Source organism: Hevea brasiliensis, chromosome 14 (genome assembly GCF_030052815.1).
Source record: "Hevea brasiliensis isolate MT/VB/25A 57/8 chromosome 14, ASM3005281v1, whole genome shotgun sequence".
In the NCBI taxonomy this organism is placed as follows: Eukaryota; Viridiplantae; Streptophyta; class Magnoliopsida; order Malpighiales; family Euphorbiaceae; genus Hevea; species Hevea brasiliensis.
In genome coordinates, this window is record NC_079506.1 from 84,605,689 (window position 1) to 84,625,645 (window position 19,957).

At 31.0% G+C, this 19,957-nt stretch overlaps 1 protein-coding gene and 1 long non-coding RNA gene across 2 annotated transcripts; one reads left to right on the top strand and one right to left on the bottom strand.

Moving 5' to 3' along the window:
• Window positions 1-450: 450 nt before the first annotated feature.
• Window positions 451-6,867, bottom strand: LOC110634935 (uncharacterized). Its single transcript, XR_009143079.1, has 3 exons — window positions 6,466-6,867; window positions 808-909; window positions 451-714 (listed from the first exon to the last, which is right to left on the bottom strand). It is a non-coding gene; the product is annotated as an uncharacterized LOC110634935 (long non-coding RNA).
• Window positions 6,868-18,144: 11,277 nt separating this feature from the next.
• On the top strand, window positions 18,145-19,371 carry LOC110672140 (zinc finger protein 10-like). The gene has a single exon (XM_058135302.1). It carries the CDS (start codon window positions 18,342-18,344, stop codon window positions 19,179-19,181), a length of 840 nt encoding a protein of 279 aa, XP_057991285.1. The 5' UTR covers window positions 18,145-18,341; the 3' UTR covers window positions 19,182-19,371.
• The last annotated feature ends 586 nt before the right edge of the window (window positions 19,372-19,957 follow it).

Below are 19,957 nucleotides of genomic sequence, written 5' to 3' on the forward strand. Positions count from 1 at the left end.
TTCATGGGTCTGGAAATCTTTACGTTCCTTTTGAGTCCTCTTTTTCCACTGGTTAGCTGTTCAATAATGTCTTCTTAGTCACTGTGGTAGACAATCTCGAAATATGGCCTCCTCTGCCATTTGTGGCCATTTCCATTCACTATCTAAGACAAATCTTGGTATCGTTCACTCTTTATATGTTCTTTTGTTGCCTAACAATTCATGGGATGATTTAGTTGAAACTTGATGACTCAGCCCATCATGATTTTAGGTTATTAATCTATGGGGACACCAATTACTCCCGTCATTCAATAGATTTTGAGATTATTTTTTAAAATAATTTGGAATAATATACAGATGTCTACAGAATTTTCTCACCAATTTCCAATTGTAATAATTGAAAATTTTTATTTATCATTAAAACAAGAGAGAGAAAGAAGCATAATAGTAGAAACATTAATATTTAGCGTATATATTTATTTATCATGAAAATTAACAATTACATATTTATATTTCAAACATTAGGTAAAAAGTTTTCAGAAAATAATGTAAATATTTTATTGTGAAAATATTAAAAAAGGAGCATAACAACAGAACTTAACAGAAGCAATGAAGTAGATTTTCCCTTTCCTTTGAAGCTGCTGTTTTGGTGCAAGCTATTGACTTTCTGAGCAATGCATTTAAGCCTATTTCCACTTGCCAACAATCACTTCCCTCTAATTATTCAACATGTTCCTAACAAGGTGTATATAGAAAGCTCAGCACATGGTTTATAAAACCAATATTGAAAAAGAAAATAAATATAAGTAGAAATATAAATTTAATTACCTTAAGATCTTGACTGAATTGAATTTTTTATTTCTTTTATTAGATCTGTAAGCTTTTGCTTTGCCCTCAACTATCTTTACCAACCATATAGGTTTTTTGGTTCTGAACACCAGATATCCCATTGTGAGACCAAGTATGAAACCACATACATACTCTATCAAAGCAGCTTTCCATCCAAATCCATTTTCAAACTCCGAAACATCTTTTAATATAGTTACGGGCTGCCTTTCCCCATCATTACATGCTTTTTCAATGAAAATCCACATAATCCCAAGTTTCCTTCATATGAACTACTATCAAATGTATCAAGTTGCTTGCCTAGGGGTATGCGTCTTTCAAGTTGGTTATGTGAAACACGAAAGACAGAAAGAAATATCAAGTTTACCAACTGTATTGGAATCTTTCCAGTAAGCATATTTGAAGAGAGATCTAATTATTCAAGATTTCTTAATTTTCCCAAAAGAGGTGAAATATTACCAGTGAGGTAATTATGAGAAAGATCGAGTTGTTTAAGTGATTCAAGCTTCCCGATTGACCAAGGTATAGTCCCTGTGAATTTGTTGGCTGAAAAATCAATTTTTGTGAGCATAGTTTGGATCATAATCAACTCAATCCCCCATCCTTTCGATGCCATATGCACAGAATATTAGTAAGTGTTTGATGCCATGCTTGCTTCCATGTACCCAATGTTTTGATCAGGAACTATCATGGCTTCAAGACTGTTGAAGTAATCAAGTGGCAAAGTTCCACTTAAACTATTGTTGGACATGTCAAAAATTCGCAACTCAGAGAAGGAACAATCGGCAATTGCACCCTTCAGAAATCCATGTAGTTTGTTGGATGGTAGGACAAGAACCTGTAGTTGTGTAAGTGTTTCCAGAAAAAAAAGGGAAGGTATCATCTATCTTATTGTTGCCAATGTCCAAAATTTCCAAGTTTTTGCAATGGGCAATAGAAGGTGGAATTCTCCCTCCCAATTGATTGCCATTAAAGTTCAAATATCTAAAGCTATTGTCCCTTGAAAATGATGTGGGGATACTTCCTTGGAAATTATTCATACCTAGATGCAACACCAACAGATAATTGTTAAAGTTCCCCAAACATTATGGGATGACACCGCTAAAGCTATTATTGGAAAAATCAAGAACTTGGAGCCGCTTATGCTTGCAAACTAAACTTGGAATTGCCCCTTCCAACTTATTACTGCTCAAATCAATATAACTTAAGGAATTATGCTTGAATTGACCTATATGACCCATGAGCTGGTCACACTGAAGGAGTAGTGTATCCAAATAACGCAAATCAAACAAGGAGGTTAGTATTGTTGCATTGAGAAAGTTATCAGATATACTTAGTACAATTAGACTTGAAAGACTACCTAATTGAGAAGGAATGGGTCCCACCAGCCAATTGTTTTATAGCCATAAACATTGAAGTTGTGCCAAGTTTGCAAAAGAATTGGGAATTTTATCACTGAGATTGTTATTGTCAAGATATAAATAAAGGAGCTATTTAAGGTTTGCTAAAAAGGAGGGAATTTGACCACTAAATCTATTGAATGAGAGATCCAATTCAATGAGGTGCTCAAGGTTCCCAAATGCCGATGGAATTTGACAACGCTTGTCATGACCCAACCTATGGGCTGGACCGGCACTAGGACCTACGCCAGCCTAAAGCCCCCAAGGCCCATAGTAAGCCTAACTATTCCTTAACTCAACTCTAAGGCCCATTTAGGCCCAATTTCAAGAATTCAACCGGACAGAGTCCGGACATAAAATGGACCATTTAACGGGGAGTTTTTGACTCGCCCGACCTGTAAACACAATATATAATAAATTAGGGAGCTCAGCTCACCCTCCTCATAATCAAATTATCATAATTCAAATGGGACCTCAGCTCCCTCATCCAATCCCATTATGCATGCAAATAATAATTTTACAGGTCCAACATAGTTTTTATAATACAGGCCCAAAATAAAAATAAGTGTTTGTAACACATGCGGAATCTAAGAATTTAGCCCAATAGAATAAAACACATTAAAAACTATCAATGGACCTGCGAAGAAGAAGAGCAGGTTAGCCACAACAATAATCCTCCTGTAGCTTGGAAAAATAGATGAACAGGAGTGAGCGTTCAACTCAGAGAGTAAAATATCAATTTTAACCATAATCTCTATAGCTATCTAAGCTAATGCACCTTGTGGAGTGAAATACAATATCATCATAAATTTCATACAAATCATATCCAAAAGGAAATTTGGAGCACTCACACACCCAACACTGTCAAGCAATAAATATATGGGAGCTGATCCCCTACACAGCCCTCTTAATCCAACCCTGCCAGCTAATGTCTCTCAAGCCGGACTTTCGCTTAATAAACCAAATACGGGGTCCCAGCGAGTGTCTCTTAAGCTGTGTCTACCCCGCAGAACCGGGTCCCAGCGAGTGTCTCTCAAGCCGTGTCTACCCGTCCTGTCCATAACCAATACCATATCATACACACGCCACGCACACACACTGCTCCAAATTACCACAAACAATATCTATGGCACTTCAACATTTATGAATGCAATATAAAACGTGCCTAGTATTTAACTACATAGATACATATTTATAAGTGATGCATGGGCATACTTGAACATATAGTAATATTGAAATTACAATTAAAATTAATATTTTACTCACAGACTCAACCGAAGTCACTGTGGCGGCTGGGCGGAGGAGGAAGGCTGTCCTGGCTCACCTGACAATTTTATTATAATTATTTAATACATTGGACTCAATATAGACTAAGAAAAGACCAAAGATATCCTAAGTCGTGCCGAAAATCCGGCAGAGTCTTCCCTATACCTAGGACCTATCCAACCTGCAAAAGGGCTTAAAACGCACTTCTATATCCACAAGCCACACACCCACAACTCAATCACATTACACAGCCCCTCCTGGGCCCATCTAAACAGTCAACAATCACAATATGAAAAATTACAATTTAGTCCTTAAATTTAACCCTTTTGCAAAAACTACCCAAATCAGCTCTAAAAATTCTAAAACTTTGCTCCGCTGTCCTTAGCAATATTAATAAGCTAATGCAAAAGGAATTATAATTTTCTGAGCTACCATGAATATTTTATGGATTTTTAATCTAATTCAAGCACTAGATAATTAAGAAAAAGTAAGGTTCGGGTTTACCTATGCCGATTTCAACCCTGGGAATGCGCTTGGGATGTCCGACAATGGTGGGGTAGCTAAAATCTCGACCCAATTCTAAGAACTTTTCGGTAGCCTGTCTGTCGGGCCGGAAATTTACAGACCTAGGCAACCGTTGAATTTCCGCAAATTGAGGGTACCTACACGAAGCCCACAACACAGGGGTTAGTATATAATTTTTACAAAATTTTCTAAGCCCATTAGTGCTCGAAAAAATACTACGAAGTTTCATGGGACCCACCGAGAAAAGGTGTCAGAAAATTTTGAAATTTATATTGCCGCGAAGCTCTCAACGAGTGAAGCGCTCTGGTACTCTCGGTTTTCTCGTGGGGTTCACGGTTTGCGAGAAATCTAGCCCAAAAGTCGAAATGAGCTAAAACTTTTTGGACAAAAATTGGGCAAACCGCTCAATGGATTTTGGTGTTCTTGGTGTCTATGGAAAGCTCTCGAAGTCTAGAAGAGTTTTGACACAAGACCCTGTCCGATCGGTGGCCGGATTGGCCGAATTTTGGCTGGGAAGGCAAAACAACGTGCGAGCGCAGGGGGAACTTTGCGCGACATTTCCGGCAGCCTGGAGAGTCAGCTGGCAATGGGGAGGGGCTAGAGCGGCACGCCGGCGAGTGGGGAGAGCTTGGGTGGCGGCGGCGCAGCCAGAGGAGGTGAGAGGAGAGAGAAAAAGGGAGGGAGAGAGGAAGTATCGGGGGTGCGCGAGAGGAGGAAAAGAAAAAAAGAAATGGCCGGTCCAATCTGGTCCGGTTCGATTCGGCCAGTCCGATTCAGGATACAAAATTTTCAATTTTTTACTCTGCCTTGGGACCGAAAACGAGGCCCAAAAATTTCAAAAAAATTCTAGAAAACTCAGAAAAATTCATAGAGTCTAAATATATTTTTAGTTTTGCCACGTGGTCTTTAAATAAATTTTTAAAAATCATCAAAGTTTTATATTTTCGGAAAATCGAACTCGATTTTTAAAATCCAAAAAATTTCAAATAATTTTCCAAAATTTAAATAAAATAAAATATTAATATTTACCCACAAAATAATAATAAATTTAAAAATTATGGGTGTTACACGCCGATGGAATTTGACCACTAAAATTGTTGTATGAGAGATCCAACCGAATGAGGTGTTGAAGGTTCCCAAATATCGATGGAATTTGACCATTAAAATTGTTGCATGAGAGATCCAACCGAATGAGGTGCTTAAGGCTCCCAAATGTTGATGGAATTTGACCACAAAAGTTGTTAGATGAGAGATCCAACCGAATGAGGTACTCAAGGTTCCCAAATCCCGATGGAATTTGACCACTAAAATTATTAGTTGAGAGATATAACTCATTGAGTTGCCTTAAATTACCAAACAATGCTACATTTGAACCAACAAAATTGCAACCTACAGACCTTAGATTATTCATAAGATCTAGCTCTAAATGTATTGCAATTTTTGTACAAGAAAGAGACAATCTCTCGAGGGAACAACTCCAATTAGACCTTGGCCAACAACGAATAAGGTCATAATTTCTCTCCAAATCGAACACCCGAAGGTTTTGCCTTTGATGCAAGTTGCTTGGGAATTCCCCTCGCAATCCACAATTCAAGAGTTGGAGATATGACAATGAAGAAGACAAGTTCATCAAGGAAATAGGTTCGACCAAAGACATATTTACCGAGCTCAAATCAACTTCTCTTAAATTTGGTAGGTTTTGAACAAGTTTGTTGAACATGATTGTATCTAGTACCAAATCATAATTAGAAGATAGATCAAGTGAAATCAATGTGGATGAATGAATGTAATCTACGAAGTTCACTTGCAATCCACAATACTCGAGCTTTAGAGTATGCAAAGAAAAAGACAAATTCATGAAGGAACTAGGAGCAACCAAGGACAAATTCACAGAGCTCAAGTCAATTTCTCTCAAATTGGTTAGGTTTTCAACAAGCTTGCTAAAAGTGGTGGTTTCCAATTTCAGATCATTCGAGATCAAGTGAAACCAATCTATCTGATAAATGTATATATTCTAAGAAATTTCCTTGCAAATAACAGGAACCAAGTTTAAGAGACGACAAAGATGATGACAAATTTGCTAAGGAACTAGGTGCAACCATGGACATATTTACTTCATTTAAACTAAGTTATCTTAGCTTGGTCAAGTTTTGAGCAAGTTTGTTGAAAGTAGTGGCTTCTAGTGTTAAATCATTTTAAGAGATATCAAGTGAAACCAAGCTAGACAAATAAGTGATTCCTAACGGAACAAGGCCCGTAAAAACACAAAAATTTAGGTTAGGATATCTCAAATTCCAAAGTTCACTAAACTGAGATAAAATATTGGAGTGATTGAAATCATTGTTAGAGAGGTCCAGATTTTGAAGATGAGAAAGGAGGAAAAAAGAGTTATCAGAATGGAATGTACCAAAAAGCATACTGCTAGAAAGGTCAAGGCCAATTACATAACCTGTTTGTAAGTCACAAGTGACCCCATCCCACGAGCAGCAATCAGTGCCCTCTTCCCATGAGTCTGTTTTGGGATAATGAGCATATGGAGGGTAGTCGAAAGAGGCTGAACTGGTAATGGAGAAAGAATTTTTGAATTGGAGCAATGCATGATTTTGTTCAAGCTGACAAAGTTCCAGTGAAATGGAGGTATTACAAGACAAAGATAGAGAACTGGTGGCTTGAAAATGGAAGTGAAAGAAAAGGAGGCAGAGAAGTTGAGTGAGCCATAGTAAACAGCCCATGCTGTTGTTTTACAAAATTTAAACGGGGAAAATTAAGTGAGTTTCAAAAATCAAGATGAGCATTGCTATTTATAGAGAAATTGTAGAAAATGAAGTTGTCATGGAAATTTCTTGAAACACTAATGAGATGTGAGAAACATTTTGCATGTTTACTTAAAATAATGTGAAAATGGATGTTTAGTCTATTAACCTAATAGACCCTTATGTTGCGCCCAAAAAAGTCAAATCCATGTTTGAGTAAGGGTAAACTATAATTCAGTCTTTGAGGTCTGACAAAACTTAAAAATTAATACTTATATTTTCAAAATCAAACAATTTAATCCCTAAAATTTGATAGAACCTATAATTTAGTTCCTGCCATAAAAATTTCCTTAAATTTCTGTTAATTTTAGAAAAAAAATTATCAAAATGCTCTTATCTTTATTTTTAATCTGAAAACAATTTAGTCGATAAGGTTTTATTTTGTTAATAATTTAGTCCAGAGGTTTTATTTTATTAATAATTTAGTCTCTATATTTTTAAAATGTGGGTCATATTAAATTAAAAAATTTTAAATTTAAATTATTAAAATATAGATTAATTACTTTAAGGTCCTTAAAAATTTTGACTAATTACAAAATCATCTGTATATTTTACAAATTGATCATTATATGTTATAACTATTTATAGATAAGCTCTTATAATTTTGTAAAATTCTATTTATGTCATTATTATTTTATATATATATATATATATATATATATATATATATATATATATATATATATATATATATATATATATATATATATATATAATTTTTTCATATATTATATTGTATTGTTATATATATAGAAAAAAAATGAATATGTACGTAAATTGTTATTAAAATAAAATTTCAAAGATAAATTATTTTTATATTGAAAATAAATTTAAAAGTATTTTGGTATTTTTGCTAAATTTAATGGAATTAACCGTAATTCTAACAATATGAACAAATTTGTAAGTTTATTAAAATGTCAAAGACTAAATTTCTTAGTTTTAAAACTACAAAAAATAGTTTGTAGGTTAAACTAAATTTCAGGGGTTAAATTATCAATAAAATAGAATATAAATAATTAAATTGTTTTCATATTGAAAATAAAAGTTAATGATATTTTGATTTTTTTTATTAGAATTAACGGTAACTCAAATGAATTTCCAATAGTAAGGATTAAGTTATAAATTTTATCAAATTTTAAGAATTAAATTGCTTAATTTTAAAAATATAGAGAATAAATTATTAATTATCAAATCTCAAAGAATAAATTAAAGTTTACCCCTTTTAAGTAATAATGTGAAAGTGCTTTTTGATTGTGTCGGCAGAAATAGACCTTAAATTCATCCATTCCATACTCTTTAGAGGTTGCATTTTACAGGTGCTAAACGGATTGAATAAAATATATTTGAGATTGAATTATTTTTGAATTGTTGTTAATTTAAATTACTCATAATTTATCATATAAAAAATTTCATATTAAATTCATGTTAATTCATTCATTTTGTATCGTTAATGTTATTTTTTTATAAAAAAATAATTTTTATTAATTTTAATTTTTATTATAATTTAAATTGATTGGATCAACCCTAAATTAATTTTTAATGTGTTACTAAAAATTTTAAAATTTACTTTTTTTTTTCCCCTTAAAGACAGAACAACGACTTAAGTCCTGCATTTCCACTATCAATAATTCATAAACATTTGTGGTTAAGACTTGACTTATGTAAAACGAGGGTCTTGTGGGTTGAACTAAGGTGGAATTGGAGAAATCGTGTGGGGTTGGTGGAAAAGCTGTTATAGAGAATTCAAGGCTAAATTGAATCAAAAGTTTAAAATTAATTAAATTGGATATAAATTAAAATTTTTAAACTAAATTAAATCAAAAGTTTAAAATGAGATAAATTAGACATTTCTGAAACAAATTGAGCTTTATTCCTTTTGTATTTTGGTAAAGTGGCATGTAAAAGTATAGATCCTCTTATCAATAAACAAGCTTTTTAAAATCCACGCTATGTTATGGGTATTACTTTTTTATATTTTCATGACCCAACCTATGGGCCGGACCAGCACTAAGACCTGGGCCAGCCTAAAGCCCCCGAGGCCCGTAGTAAGCCTAACTATTCATCAACCCAACTCTAAGGCCCATTTGGGCCCAATTTCAAGAATTCAACCGGACAGAGTCCGGCCATAAAATGGACCTTTTAACGGGAAGTTTTTGACTCACCCGACCTGTAAACACAATATATAATTAATTGGGGAGCTCAGCTCACCCTCCGCATACTCATAATAACATAAAGTCAAATGGGAGCTCAGCTCCCTCATACAGTCCAACATACATGCATATAATAAGTTTACAGGTCCAACCTGGCAAATTATATTACAGACCCAAACCAAATAAATATTTCTAACACATGCGAAAATTCTAGGAGTTAATAGAATTACACAAACATTAATAAACGACTTACGAAGAAGAAAAGCAGGTTAACAGGTTAACTACAACAATAATCCTCCTGTAGCCTGGAAAAATAATGAACAGGAGTGAGCGTTCGACTCAGAGAGTAAAATATCAATTTTAACCATAATCTCTATAACTATCTAAAGCTAATGCACCCCGTGGAGTGAAATGCAACAACGTCAATATTTTCACATCATAACAGCAAAAAGATAATCTGGAGCACTCACACATCTGATAAGGTCAAACAATACATATATGGGAGCTGATCCCCTATACAGCCCTCTTAATCCAACCTGTGCCAGCGAAGAACTAAAGCCGGACTTTCGCTTAATAAACCAAATCGGGGTCCCAGTGAAGAACTCAAGCCGTGTCTACCCCGAATGACCGGGTCCCAGCGAAGATCTCAAGCCGTGTCTACCCGTCCTGTCCATAGCCAACACCATACCACACGCACGCCAACTCACGCACACTACTCCAAATTACCACAACAACATCCATGGCACTTTAACAATTATGAATGCAATATAAAACGTGCCTAGTGTTTAACTACATAAATACATATTTATAAGTGATGCATGGGCATGCTTGAACATATAATAGTATCAAAATTACAATTAAAATTAATATTTTACTCACAGACTTAACCGCAGTCACTGTGGCGGCTGGGCGGAGGAAGAATGCTGTCCCGATTCACCTGACAATTTTATTACAATTATTTAGTACATTTAACTCAATACAAACTAAGAAAAAGACCAAAGATGTCCTAAGTCGTGTTGAAAATCTAGCAGAGTCTCCCCTATACCTAGGACCTACTCAACCTGCAAAAGGGCTTAAAACACACTTCTATATCCACAAACCATACACCCACAACTCAATCACATCACACAGCCCATCCTGGGTCCATCCAAATAGTCATTAATCACAATATGTAAAATTATAGTTTAGTTCTTATAATTGACCCTTTTTGCAAAAACTACCCAAATAAGCTCTAAAAACTCTAAAACTTTGCCCCACGGTCCTTAGCAATATTACTAAGCTAATGCAAAAAGAATCATAATTTTCTGAGCTATCAGGAATATTTTATGGATTTTTAATCCCATTCAAGCACTAGAAAATTACGAAAAAGCAATGTTCGGGTTTACCTATGCCGATTCCGACTCCGGGGACGCGCTCGGGACATCTGACAATGGTGGGGTAGCCAAAATCTGGATCCAATTCTAAGAATTTTTCGGTAGCCGGTCTGTCTGGCTGGAAATTCATAGACCCCAGGCAACCATCGAATTTCCGTGAATTGAAGGTACCTACACGAAGCCCACAACACCGGAGTTAGTATATAATTTTTACGAAATTTTCTAAGCTCATTTAATGCTCGGAAAGACACTACGAAGTTTCGTGGGACTCATCGAAAAATGGTGTCAAAAAATTTTGAAATTGATATTGCCGCGAAGCTCTCGACGAGTGGAGGACTCTGGTACTCTCGGTTTTCTCTTTGGGTTCACGGTTTGCGAGAAAACTAGCCCAAAAATCGAAATGGACTAAAACTTCCCGGACAAAAATTAGGCAAACTGCTCGATGAATTTTGGTGTTCTTGGTGTCTATGGAAAGCTCTCGAGGTATAAATGGTGTTTGACACAAGACCCGGCCTAATCGGTGGCCGGATCGACTGAATTTCGGCCGGAAGCCAAATATTGCTTGCCGTTCGGCTGCTGGAAGGCCACCGGCGGTGGGGAAGGTCAGGCGCGCCGGTGAGGTGGGGAGGGCTGGGTGGCAGCGGCGCGGCGTGGGGAGGAGGGAGGAGAGAGAAAACGGGAGAGAGAGGAAGAGGGACGGGACGCGCGAGGAAGGGAAGAAGAAGAAAAGAAAAGGACGGTCCGATTCGATCGATCCGGTTCGATTCGGCCGGTCCGATTCAGGATACAAAATTTTAATTTTTTTTTTTACTATGCCTTGGGACCGAAAACAAGGCCTAAAAATTCCGAAAAAAATTCTAGAAAACTTAGAAAAATTCGTAGAGTCTAAATATATTTTTAGTTTTACCACGTGGTCTTTAAATTAATTTTTAAAAATCATCAAAGTTTTATATTTCGGAAAATCGAACCCGATTTCTATAATCCAAAAATTTTCAAATAATTTCCTAAAATTTAAATAAAATAAAATATTAATATTTTTTCACAAAATAATAAATTTAAAAATTATGGGTGTTACATATATATTTATTATATTGATATAATGAATAAAAAAGTATTTTTCTTGAAAATACATCTAATTCCATTATACAAATATATAAAAAAAATATATTGCATATTATTTATGTGCAAATCATAATTCAAGTGAAAATAAAGTTTTATTCATTTACTATATTATACATTAATTATGTGTATATAGTTTAATTTAAGATAAACTAATATTAATAATGTAATATTCATTATTTACTTATTATAATACATAGAATAAAAATATAATTTCATAAAAACATATTTGATTGCAGAGTCTACTGATAAAGTAGGTTTACTATCTAATAATAATAATAATATATATATATATATTATTTTAAAAAAAATTAATTATTAAAAAATAAAATTAAATATATTATAGACTATATTAAAATTTAAAAGTAAAGTAAATTTAATTATTTATTGTTGATAATTATACATTAAATGGACTAACAACTCTAAATATATAATAAAAAAAATTTATAAATATTATTTTTTAATATTTATTTAAATAATAATATTAGCTAAGCTAAGCTAAATGTTAGCTACTATTATTAACATGTATTAAAATTATCAATTATTATAGAGTCAAGTTTAAAAGTGAGAATCTAATATATTTTATACCTAAGTCTCATTGTATATGATATAGTTAACGTTTATGATAGACTGTATTTAAATAAAAATTTCTCATTACGTCTAATTAATAAATTGATAAATGAGCATGAAGTATGTTTTAGGTAAAGAAATTCTTAACTATACTCAAGTTCATAATATATCTTATATTTTAAATTCATGTGTATCGCATCTATAAAAAAAATAAATAAATAAAAGTGGCCTATTAGCTATGTTAAACTCTTCCAAACATGAATTAAGGAAACTTTACATGGCTTCTATTTGAAATTTTATCAGATAACAAATTTACAAATTTTTTACTTAAATTGGATTCATAATAGGTCAGAGATTACAAATTAATTATATAAGCTTATCAAACTGTACATGCAATTTTTTTTTTTTTTCACCATAAATACAATTCCAAAATCCTGATTTAATGTGCTTACCCTAGAATTTTCCTTCCTCTTTATTAACCAAAAACTGTATGTGGGCATTGAATCAACCCAATTTGGGATTTTTTGATGTTGGGCCGTGGGCTCGGCTAGCAGTCAGTTCAAAATGTTGTTTGTTATGTGGAACTAGTTTTGGGCTGGCCAGATTACACCCACTTAGTTTCACATGCATATTAAGTGAATTGTCACAACTTGCAAATTGAAAGAGATTTGAATACTTCTAGTGCTGTTCAAATTTTGAATCAACCCAATTGATCCGGCCCACAAATTCAGTTTAATCACAAGGTCAGGTCGGGTTGAGTTATTTGCATAGTTCAGTGTAGTTTATTCTTGCAAACTCATTCTTGCAGTAAAATCTGTAACATGCAAGTTACAATAAAGTAGCAGTAGTTGAATCAAAATTCTTCATTTTTTAATTTAATTTTAATTAAAATTTAAATTTAAAATCTCATAATTTTAAAAACCATTATTATACTACTAAATTAAAACTTATTGAGCCCTTTAGGATTTCACATCGGATAGTACATGCGTATGTTATACCTATTGATAAAAAAGAAAAGCACTTGAATGAAAATAAGGGAGAGCTAAGTATCCCAGCATAGCCCTAGTTGCGATCCACAAGTGTGTTGGGCGTGCCCAGAAATTGATACTTCGGAATCCTACATGCAATATGTGTGTGTGAATTATATAAAAATAAGAACTCTGTAAAAAATAAAAAATAATAAAAAACTAACTTATATATATATATAAATCCTAATATATATATATATATAATTTATAAAGTAAATTCTAAACGCAGGAATAAAATATTAGACCTGGTAGGCATAATGGAGTCTAATGAAGCTGAATTTTTGGCCATCGATAAAGCCTTAAAGCTTTCTGTATCCCTTCTCGACCTAGGTTGTTGTTTCGAGTCAATTATAATTGAATCTGATTCGAAAAATGCAGTTTGTTGGGTCACACATCCAGAATCAGCACCATGGAAATTTTCGGCTATTATAAACTCAATTTTGGACCTGTTGGCTTTATTACCCATGGCTTCCATTACTCAGAAGCAAATTCAGTTGCTGGCATCTTAGCCAAGCAAGGTTTGAATCGTTAAGCAGATTTTGTGGCCGCTCTTTAGGCTTGAATATGTGTGGTGCATCAGTTCCCTGCTTTTACCTGGCGTTCAGGACAGCAGCTGTACTCCCTTACCTTTTGTTGTTTTTTTGGGTTCTTCTGCAATAAATTTGGCTTCCTGGTTGCTTCTTTTATTTCCTTGCTGTTTGGTTTTGGCTTGTTTGTTTTTTGCTCTAGCGTTTTGAGAACTTGTTTTTGGTTTTGGAAATGTATTGGTGTTTGTTTTCCCTTTATTTATTTATTTATTTATTTATTTATTCATTTTTACTTTGTTTTGGGTGAAAATTGTATTTAAATTTAGTTTATTATGAATCTAAGACACGAATAGAATATTTGTTTTAACTTATAAACTAATTTGATCAACTTATAAACTTTAAAAATAAACTGACCTATTTATTTATAATAATTTTTGAGCTTATAAGTAAGTTTATAAGCTAAAAAAAAAATAAGTTAGGAGATCAAACTTTTCATTTTGACACTCATAAGCCCCGTATATATAAGCTAATTTGATCAAGTAATTTATTATATTATCCTTATTTAATTTTTAAAATTTTATCATAAATCTCATTTAATATCATTTTTAATCATTTTAATAATAAACGTACTTATAAGCTATATTTTACCAAACACATTAACTATATGACACTAATGAGCACTTTAACTAAACACGTAACTGTTTAAAGTTTTAAATATTTATAAGCTCAAATTAGCTTATAAATATTAGATTCTTTTAAGTTGATTTTTATAAGTTAAACCAAACACTTTCAAACATGTGAGACCCAAGGTTAATTGCATTAATCATTCCTCAATTTTAGTTGTTATATCATTTCAATCACCTAACTTTAACTTATTAAAATAAAATACCTGAACTTCATTTTAATTGCAGAAAAAGTCCCTTTAACCCCTTATAACAAATTTTCCAATTACTCTATCGCTCTATTCTCTCTTTGCTTTTCCTCTCTACTTCTCTTTTCTCTATTTATCTCTTTACTCTATAAAGACCTTCTTTTTAGCAATCCTTTTCCCTCTCATCTCTTTGTCTACTTTTTCCTTCCCATGTTACTATCTCTCTTTAGTTTCTACTTTCTTTCTTATTGTCTATTTACCAATACAAATCGACAATATAAATCCAATCAAAATATTACAAGCCATAAACATGCCAAATTAATTGGCATAATCACCATATATATATATATATATATATATATATATATATATATATATAAATATAAAGTAGGAAGGTATTCTCAAGTAAATGCCACATAGCACTTTCCTTGAAGAGCTTATTACGTATCACTTTCTATTAATAACTTTCTTTTATATTAATTATTCTTTAGTTTTTTTATTTTTTTAATAATATTATTATTTACAATACTATCTTAATATTTATAATTTAAATTATTATTTTTTTAAATTTAATTTTTAAAAATGAAAACCTTTTATAATTAAATATAATATTTAAAAATTATTTATATTATTTTTTTATAAATTCATTTTGTAAAAATACTATTTACTACATGTCACCCTCCATAATAATAATAATAATAATAATAATAATAATAATAATAATAATAATAATAATAATAATAATAATAATAGCTTAAAATAATAAATAAAAACAATAATAATAATAATAATAATAATAATAATAATAATAATAATAATAATAATAATAATAATAATAAGTCACTAATAGCCATTAATTTAAAGAAAATTAGTCATTAATTTGTAATCTCATAATCAACTATCATATAATTTAATCAACTTTAAATTATTTTATATCTTTAATAAATATTTTTATTGTATTATTATATTTTCTATTATTTCTAAAATGAAAATTTTTGTTAAAAAATTTGAGAGATGAAAAGTGTCGTCTATATAAAAGATATAAAAATAAAGTATAGATATTTGACTTTTTTATAATTAGTATGCATTATTTTTTATGTTAATAATTTAATATTTTTTTACTTTACTTTCTTAATTATTATTATTATTATTATGGCCTTTGAATTGAATTAAAATGGTCAAATGAATAGAAAATATTTCACTGTTATAAAAATTAAATTTGAATGTGTTTGCTACTATTATTCAATTAAAAAATATTTAATTATAAAATTAAATTTTTATTTAAATAGTGTCCATTTCATATATAGTATGTCATATTAGATATTTGATACACACCTCTCATCAAATATTTTTATTTTACGTAAGTGTTCTCAAATTTTTTTAATTGCTCTATTTTTTATTATTTCTTTCAAAAATTATTAATTATCATTCTCAAAATTTATTTACTTAAATATATTTAATTAATATTTATTTAACTACTAATTTTTTATAAATTTCTTATTTAATATTTCTTAAACTTTTTAAGATTTTATTTCATTATAATTATATATCAAATGCAACTATAACTAATATTTTAACTATTCATATTTCATTATCATTAATTTTCAATAGATTTTTTTCAAATTTTAATCAAATATCTAAATTTCTATATATAAATTATCTCTTAATTATATTTTTATATAAAAGTAAAATTTAAAAGATATATTATAAATATGATTACATTGAAAATTTAGCAATAAGGAAAGATGCATAAAAAAATTAAAGTTACAATATCAAAATCTGTCTTTTGAAAAAATAGTGTGTATTTTGAACATTTATCATATTAATAGAAAATTATAATATTTTAATTTTATGAAATGTATTTATTTTGTATCATAGATTTATGTAAAATAATAATAATTTTTGTAAAAGAATTATTTTATAAAAAAATATATCAGATTAATAAAAAAAATTACACTATAAGATTTAAAGATATAGTATTTTCAAAAAATAATATAATAAAATGTTATTTTTAATTAACAATAATGTTATACATTTTCATTATTATTAAAATTAAATAATTCAATTTATTATTAGTAATTTAATATATTTTTTGTTATATTAATAATAAAAAATATTATATTTATATATTTTTAAAATAATATTATTTTCTCATTAATCTAATATATTTTCTATAATATACAAAAAATAAGTATCGATTTACATAAATTATAAGATAAAATATAAAAATTTTATGAAATTTAATTTTTTTAATAAGTAATTTTATTACATTTTAAACGAAGTAATCAAGGAAACTACTATTAATATATGTATAAAAAGAATTAAATATGTATTTTAATTAATTACACTATAAACTAATTAAAATTTTATTATTATAACAGATAAAAACTTATTCAAATTAAATTAAATAAAAGAAAATTCATTGCATTGATAGTTTAAGAGAGATAAGAGGGGCAAAGAAGGTGAGAGAGGTGAGAGAAGTGGGTTGTAATTGGAAACCGGATATAAAAGGTTAGAGACATTTTTTTTTCTGTAATTAAGATGAGGTTGAAGGATTTATTTTAATGAATTGAAGTTGAGTGATCGAAATAAAATCACTTTCAAAGTTAAGGAATAGTTAGTGCAATTAACTCGTGAGATTTATAAATTTAATAAGTGGATTCCACCTGTATTTTGTATTTTGGATTTATAATAGATCAAATCTAGATAAGAAAAATTATGTTTTGGGATGATATATCGACTGAAATTTAAAGAGGGTATGTCCGTACTAAATTTTTTTGGTGATTATTAATAAAATTTTTATTTATAAAAAAAAGTGTATACTGCCAAACGGAATAATTAGAATATGCAATGAGAAGTGAGAAACCCCTTTGGTTGATGAATTGGAAGATTCAAGATATGACAAATACCTACTTGATTATCATTGAAAATTATGATATATTATTGACACAATATTATATAATGCATGCATGTTTTAGTTGAAATCTTGCACAAGTGCTTGTCTTGTTATGATTTAATCTTCATGGGTAGGTGCTGTCTCCTACTGATCCTCTACTATATATATACTATAACCAATAGGCTTGGATGTATTCATTATTTTTCTAGTAGCCTCTAATAATTAATTAATCAAGAGATTTGTTTAATTTTCTTTAAGGAAATTTCAACATAAGTGGAGAAAAGGTGTGTGTGTGTGTATATATATATATATAGAGAGAGAGAGAGACCAAAAGGACTGATGCAGATTGAGACAATTGTAATTCGAGACGATTGTAATTCACTGATGAAGTTCATGTACTATCATATTAGATTTATATTGTTAGTAATAAATTATTTATAATAAATTAAAATATTTCTTTAAAACAAGTTCAATTGATTATAATATTATGTCCCCTCCATTATTAATCGCTGTAAGATCTTTAATGCATGTTTATCAATTGTTTTGACAGTTGCTTCAATGGGTCTTCTTTAAAAATTGCCAAAATAAAACCTTCCTAATTAATTATATCAAAACTATAAGTAAGGAATTAATTATATCAAACAAGCGGCCTAACCTGATTCAGAGACTGAAAATATATAACTATGTAATTCTCACTCCCTCAATCTCCGATTAAAAAAACCATCTAATCTCCTACTAAATAACCAGCTAAACAATAAAAGCATAGACCTTTTCGTCCCAACGTTTTCCCTTCATCTCTAGATTCTCATGTAGCTTTCATATATTCAATTTTTGAATATAGGACAGCACTTCTAACTTCTTCTTTCTCCTCTATATTAACCTCTTGACCTTCCATTAAAGCTTCACATCAACCAAATACTTGCTGGTACCTCTTGTTTTCTTTTCCCTGTCAATTCTTTAATTTCTTGTAGAATTCCAATGGAGAAAGCTCAGTGCTTGATGTGGATGAAGAGGAGGCAATTCTTGAATTCGAATTTTGAAGTGTGGAAGAACCTGATCAGCTATTCTTGGGAAGAGAAAGCTTTTGCTGAAGATGCTTCTAGGACTCTTGGCGGATGCATGTGGCCTCCAAGATCTTATTCTTGTAGCTTCTGCAAAAGAGAATTCAGGTCAGCTCAAGCCCTAGGTGGTCACATGAATGTCCATAGAAGGGATAGAGCTAGGCTTAAGCAATCTCTTATTCCTCAAAAAGATGTTCTTCATCATCAGTATCAAAATCATACTCAAAATCCTCTTAAATCATTTGATTCACGTTACCCATCCGAGGTTTGTAATTTAGATTATGACCTTGACCCCAACCCTGGCTTTAGTATTGTTGCTTCAACTCTAACATCTTCTAGGGTTTCAGCTTTGTCCCTTCAAAGTGATCACACGTTCATGTCTCCCCATCCTTATTCCATTATTGAAGAAAAACATAAGGTGTCAGATTCTTTAGGAGTAAGGCTTCTTGAGATTTCACATTCAAAACCTCAAGAAGTGAAGAATCCAAGGGAAGAAGATTCCACAAGCTTGACACATGATGACTTTGTCCAAACAGATTTTTTTATGGGCTTCAATTCTTTTATTAGCAGAAATCCACCAACTGGTTGTTATGGTGATATTAGTTGTAAAAGGCCTAAAACCAATGCCTTCTCGATGATTAAGCCACGCTCAAGTGATAGACACACTCACCAGCCAGAGGTAATTGAGCCTCAATCTAGCTCCATGGAAGACATAGATCTTGAGCTCAGACTTGGCAGGCCACCAAAGGTGAAGTAGTAGAGCAGTGCATGCAATTGCTTACATCTTTAATAACAAGAAAGAAAATTAATAGTTATCTTAATTTGTTTCTTGTTTTCTTTCCCTTATCTAGTTTCCCCTAGTTTGATCTAATGAATTACAGGCAAAGGCCTCTGCTAAGATCTTGTACAAATATTTGAAAAGTAGAAGGAAAAGCTTTTTCTTTAAAGATTTTCCACTTCATTAATGATATGTTTATTACATCCTGCTAAATTATGCACTTGTTTATATATGTGTTCCGGGAAAAAATTAAACAGAAGAAAAATTTTTGCCAAAAGTGCAAGGAAACCATTGATAATCTTTGTTAGCATACTAAATACCAGTAGTCAACTGCAATTTCACACAGAAAGGGAGGAACTTGACTGTGTCTGTCTGGTTATAAAAAGGGGTGAAAGAACGTGACAGTAAGTCACTTCATCTACATATATACCTAATATCACAGCATGAATTCTTTTTTTCTATTCTTCAAAAAACTGAGACAAGTGAATTACTTCTTAACTTGTAAAAGATATATATTGTACTGATAGCATTCACATATTTTTAAAGAAATATCGCCATATTTATTTGAATTCCCTTTTCAATTGTATATTACCATCACCAAAAGCTTGAGTCCAGACACTTCTCTTTCTGATTCTCATCTACTTCCCTTTGTCCATACCCGGTAAAAAGTCCAAAAAGTCCACCAACTCCATGGAATCAAATTCGATAAAGTATTATGCAACAAAATATATTAAATTATTACTTGCACACAGGGA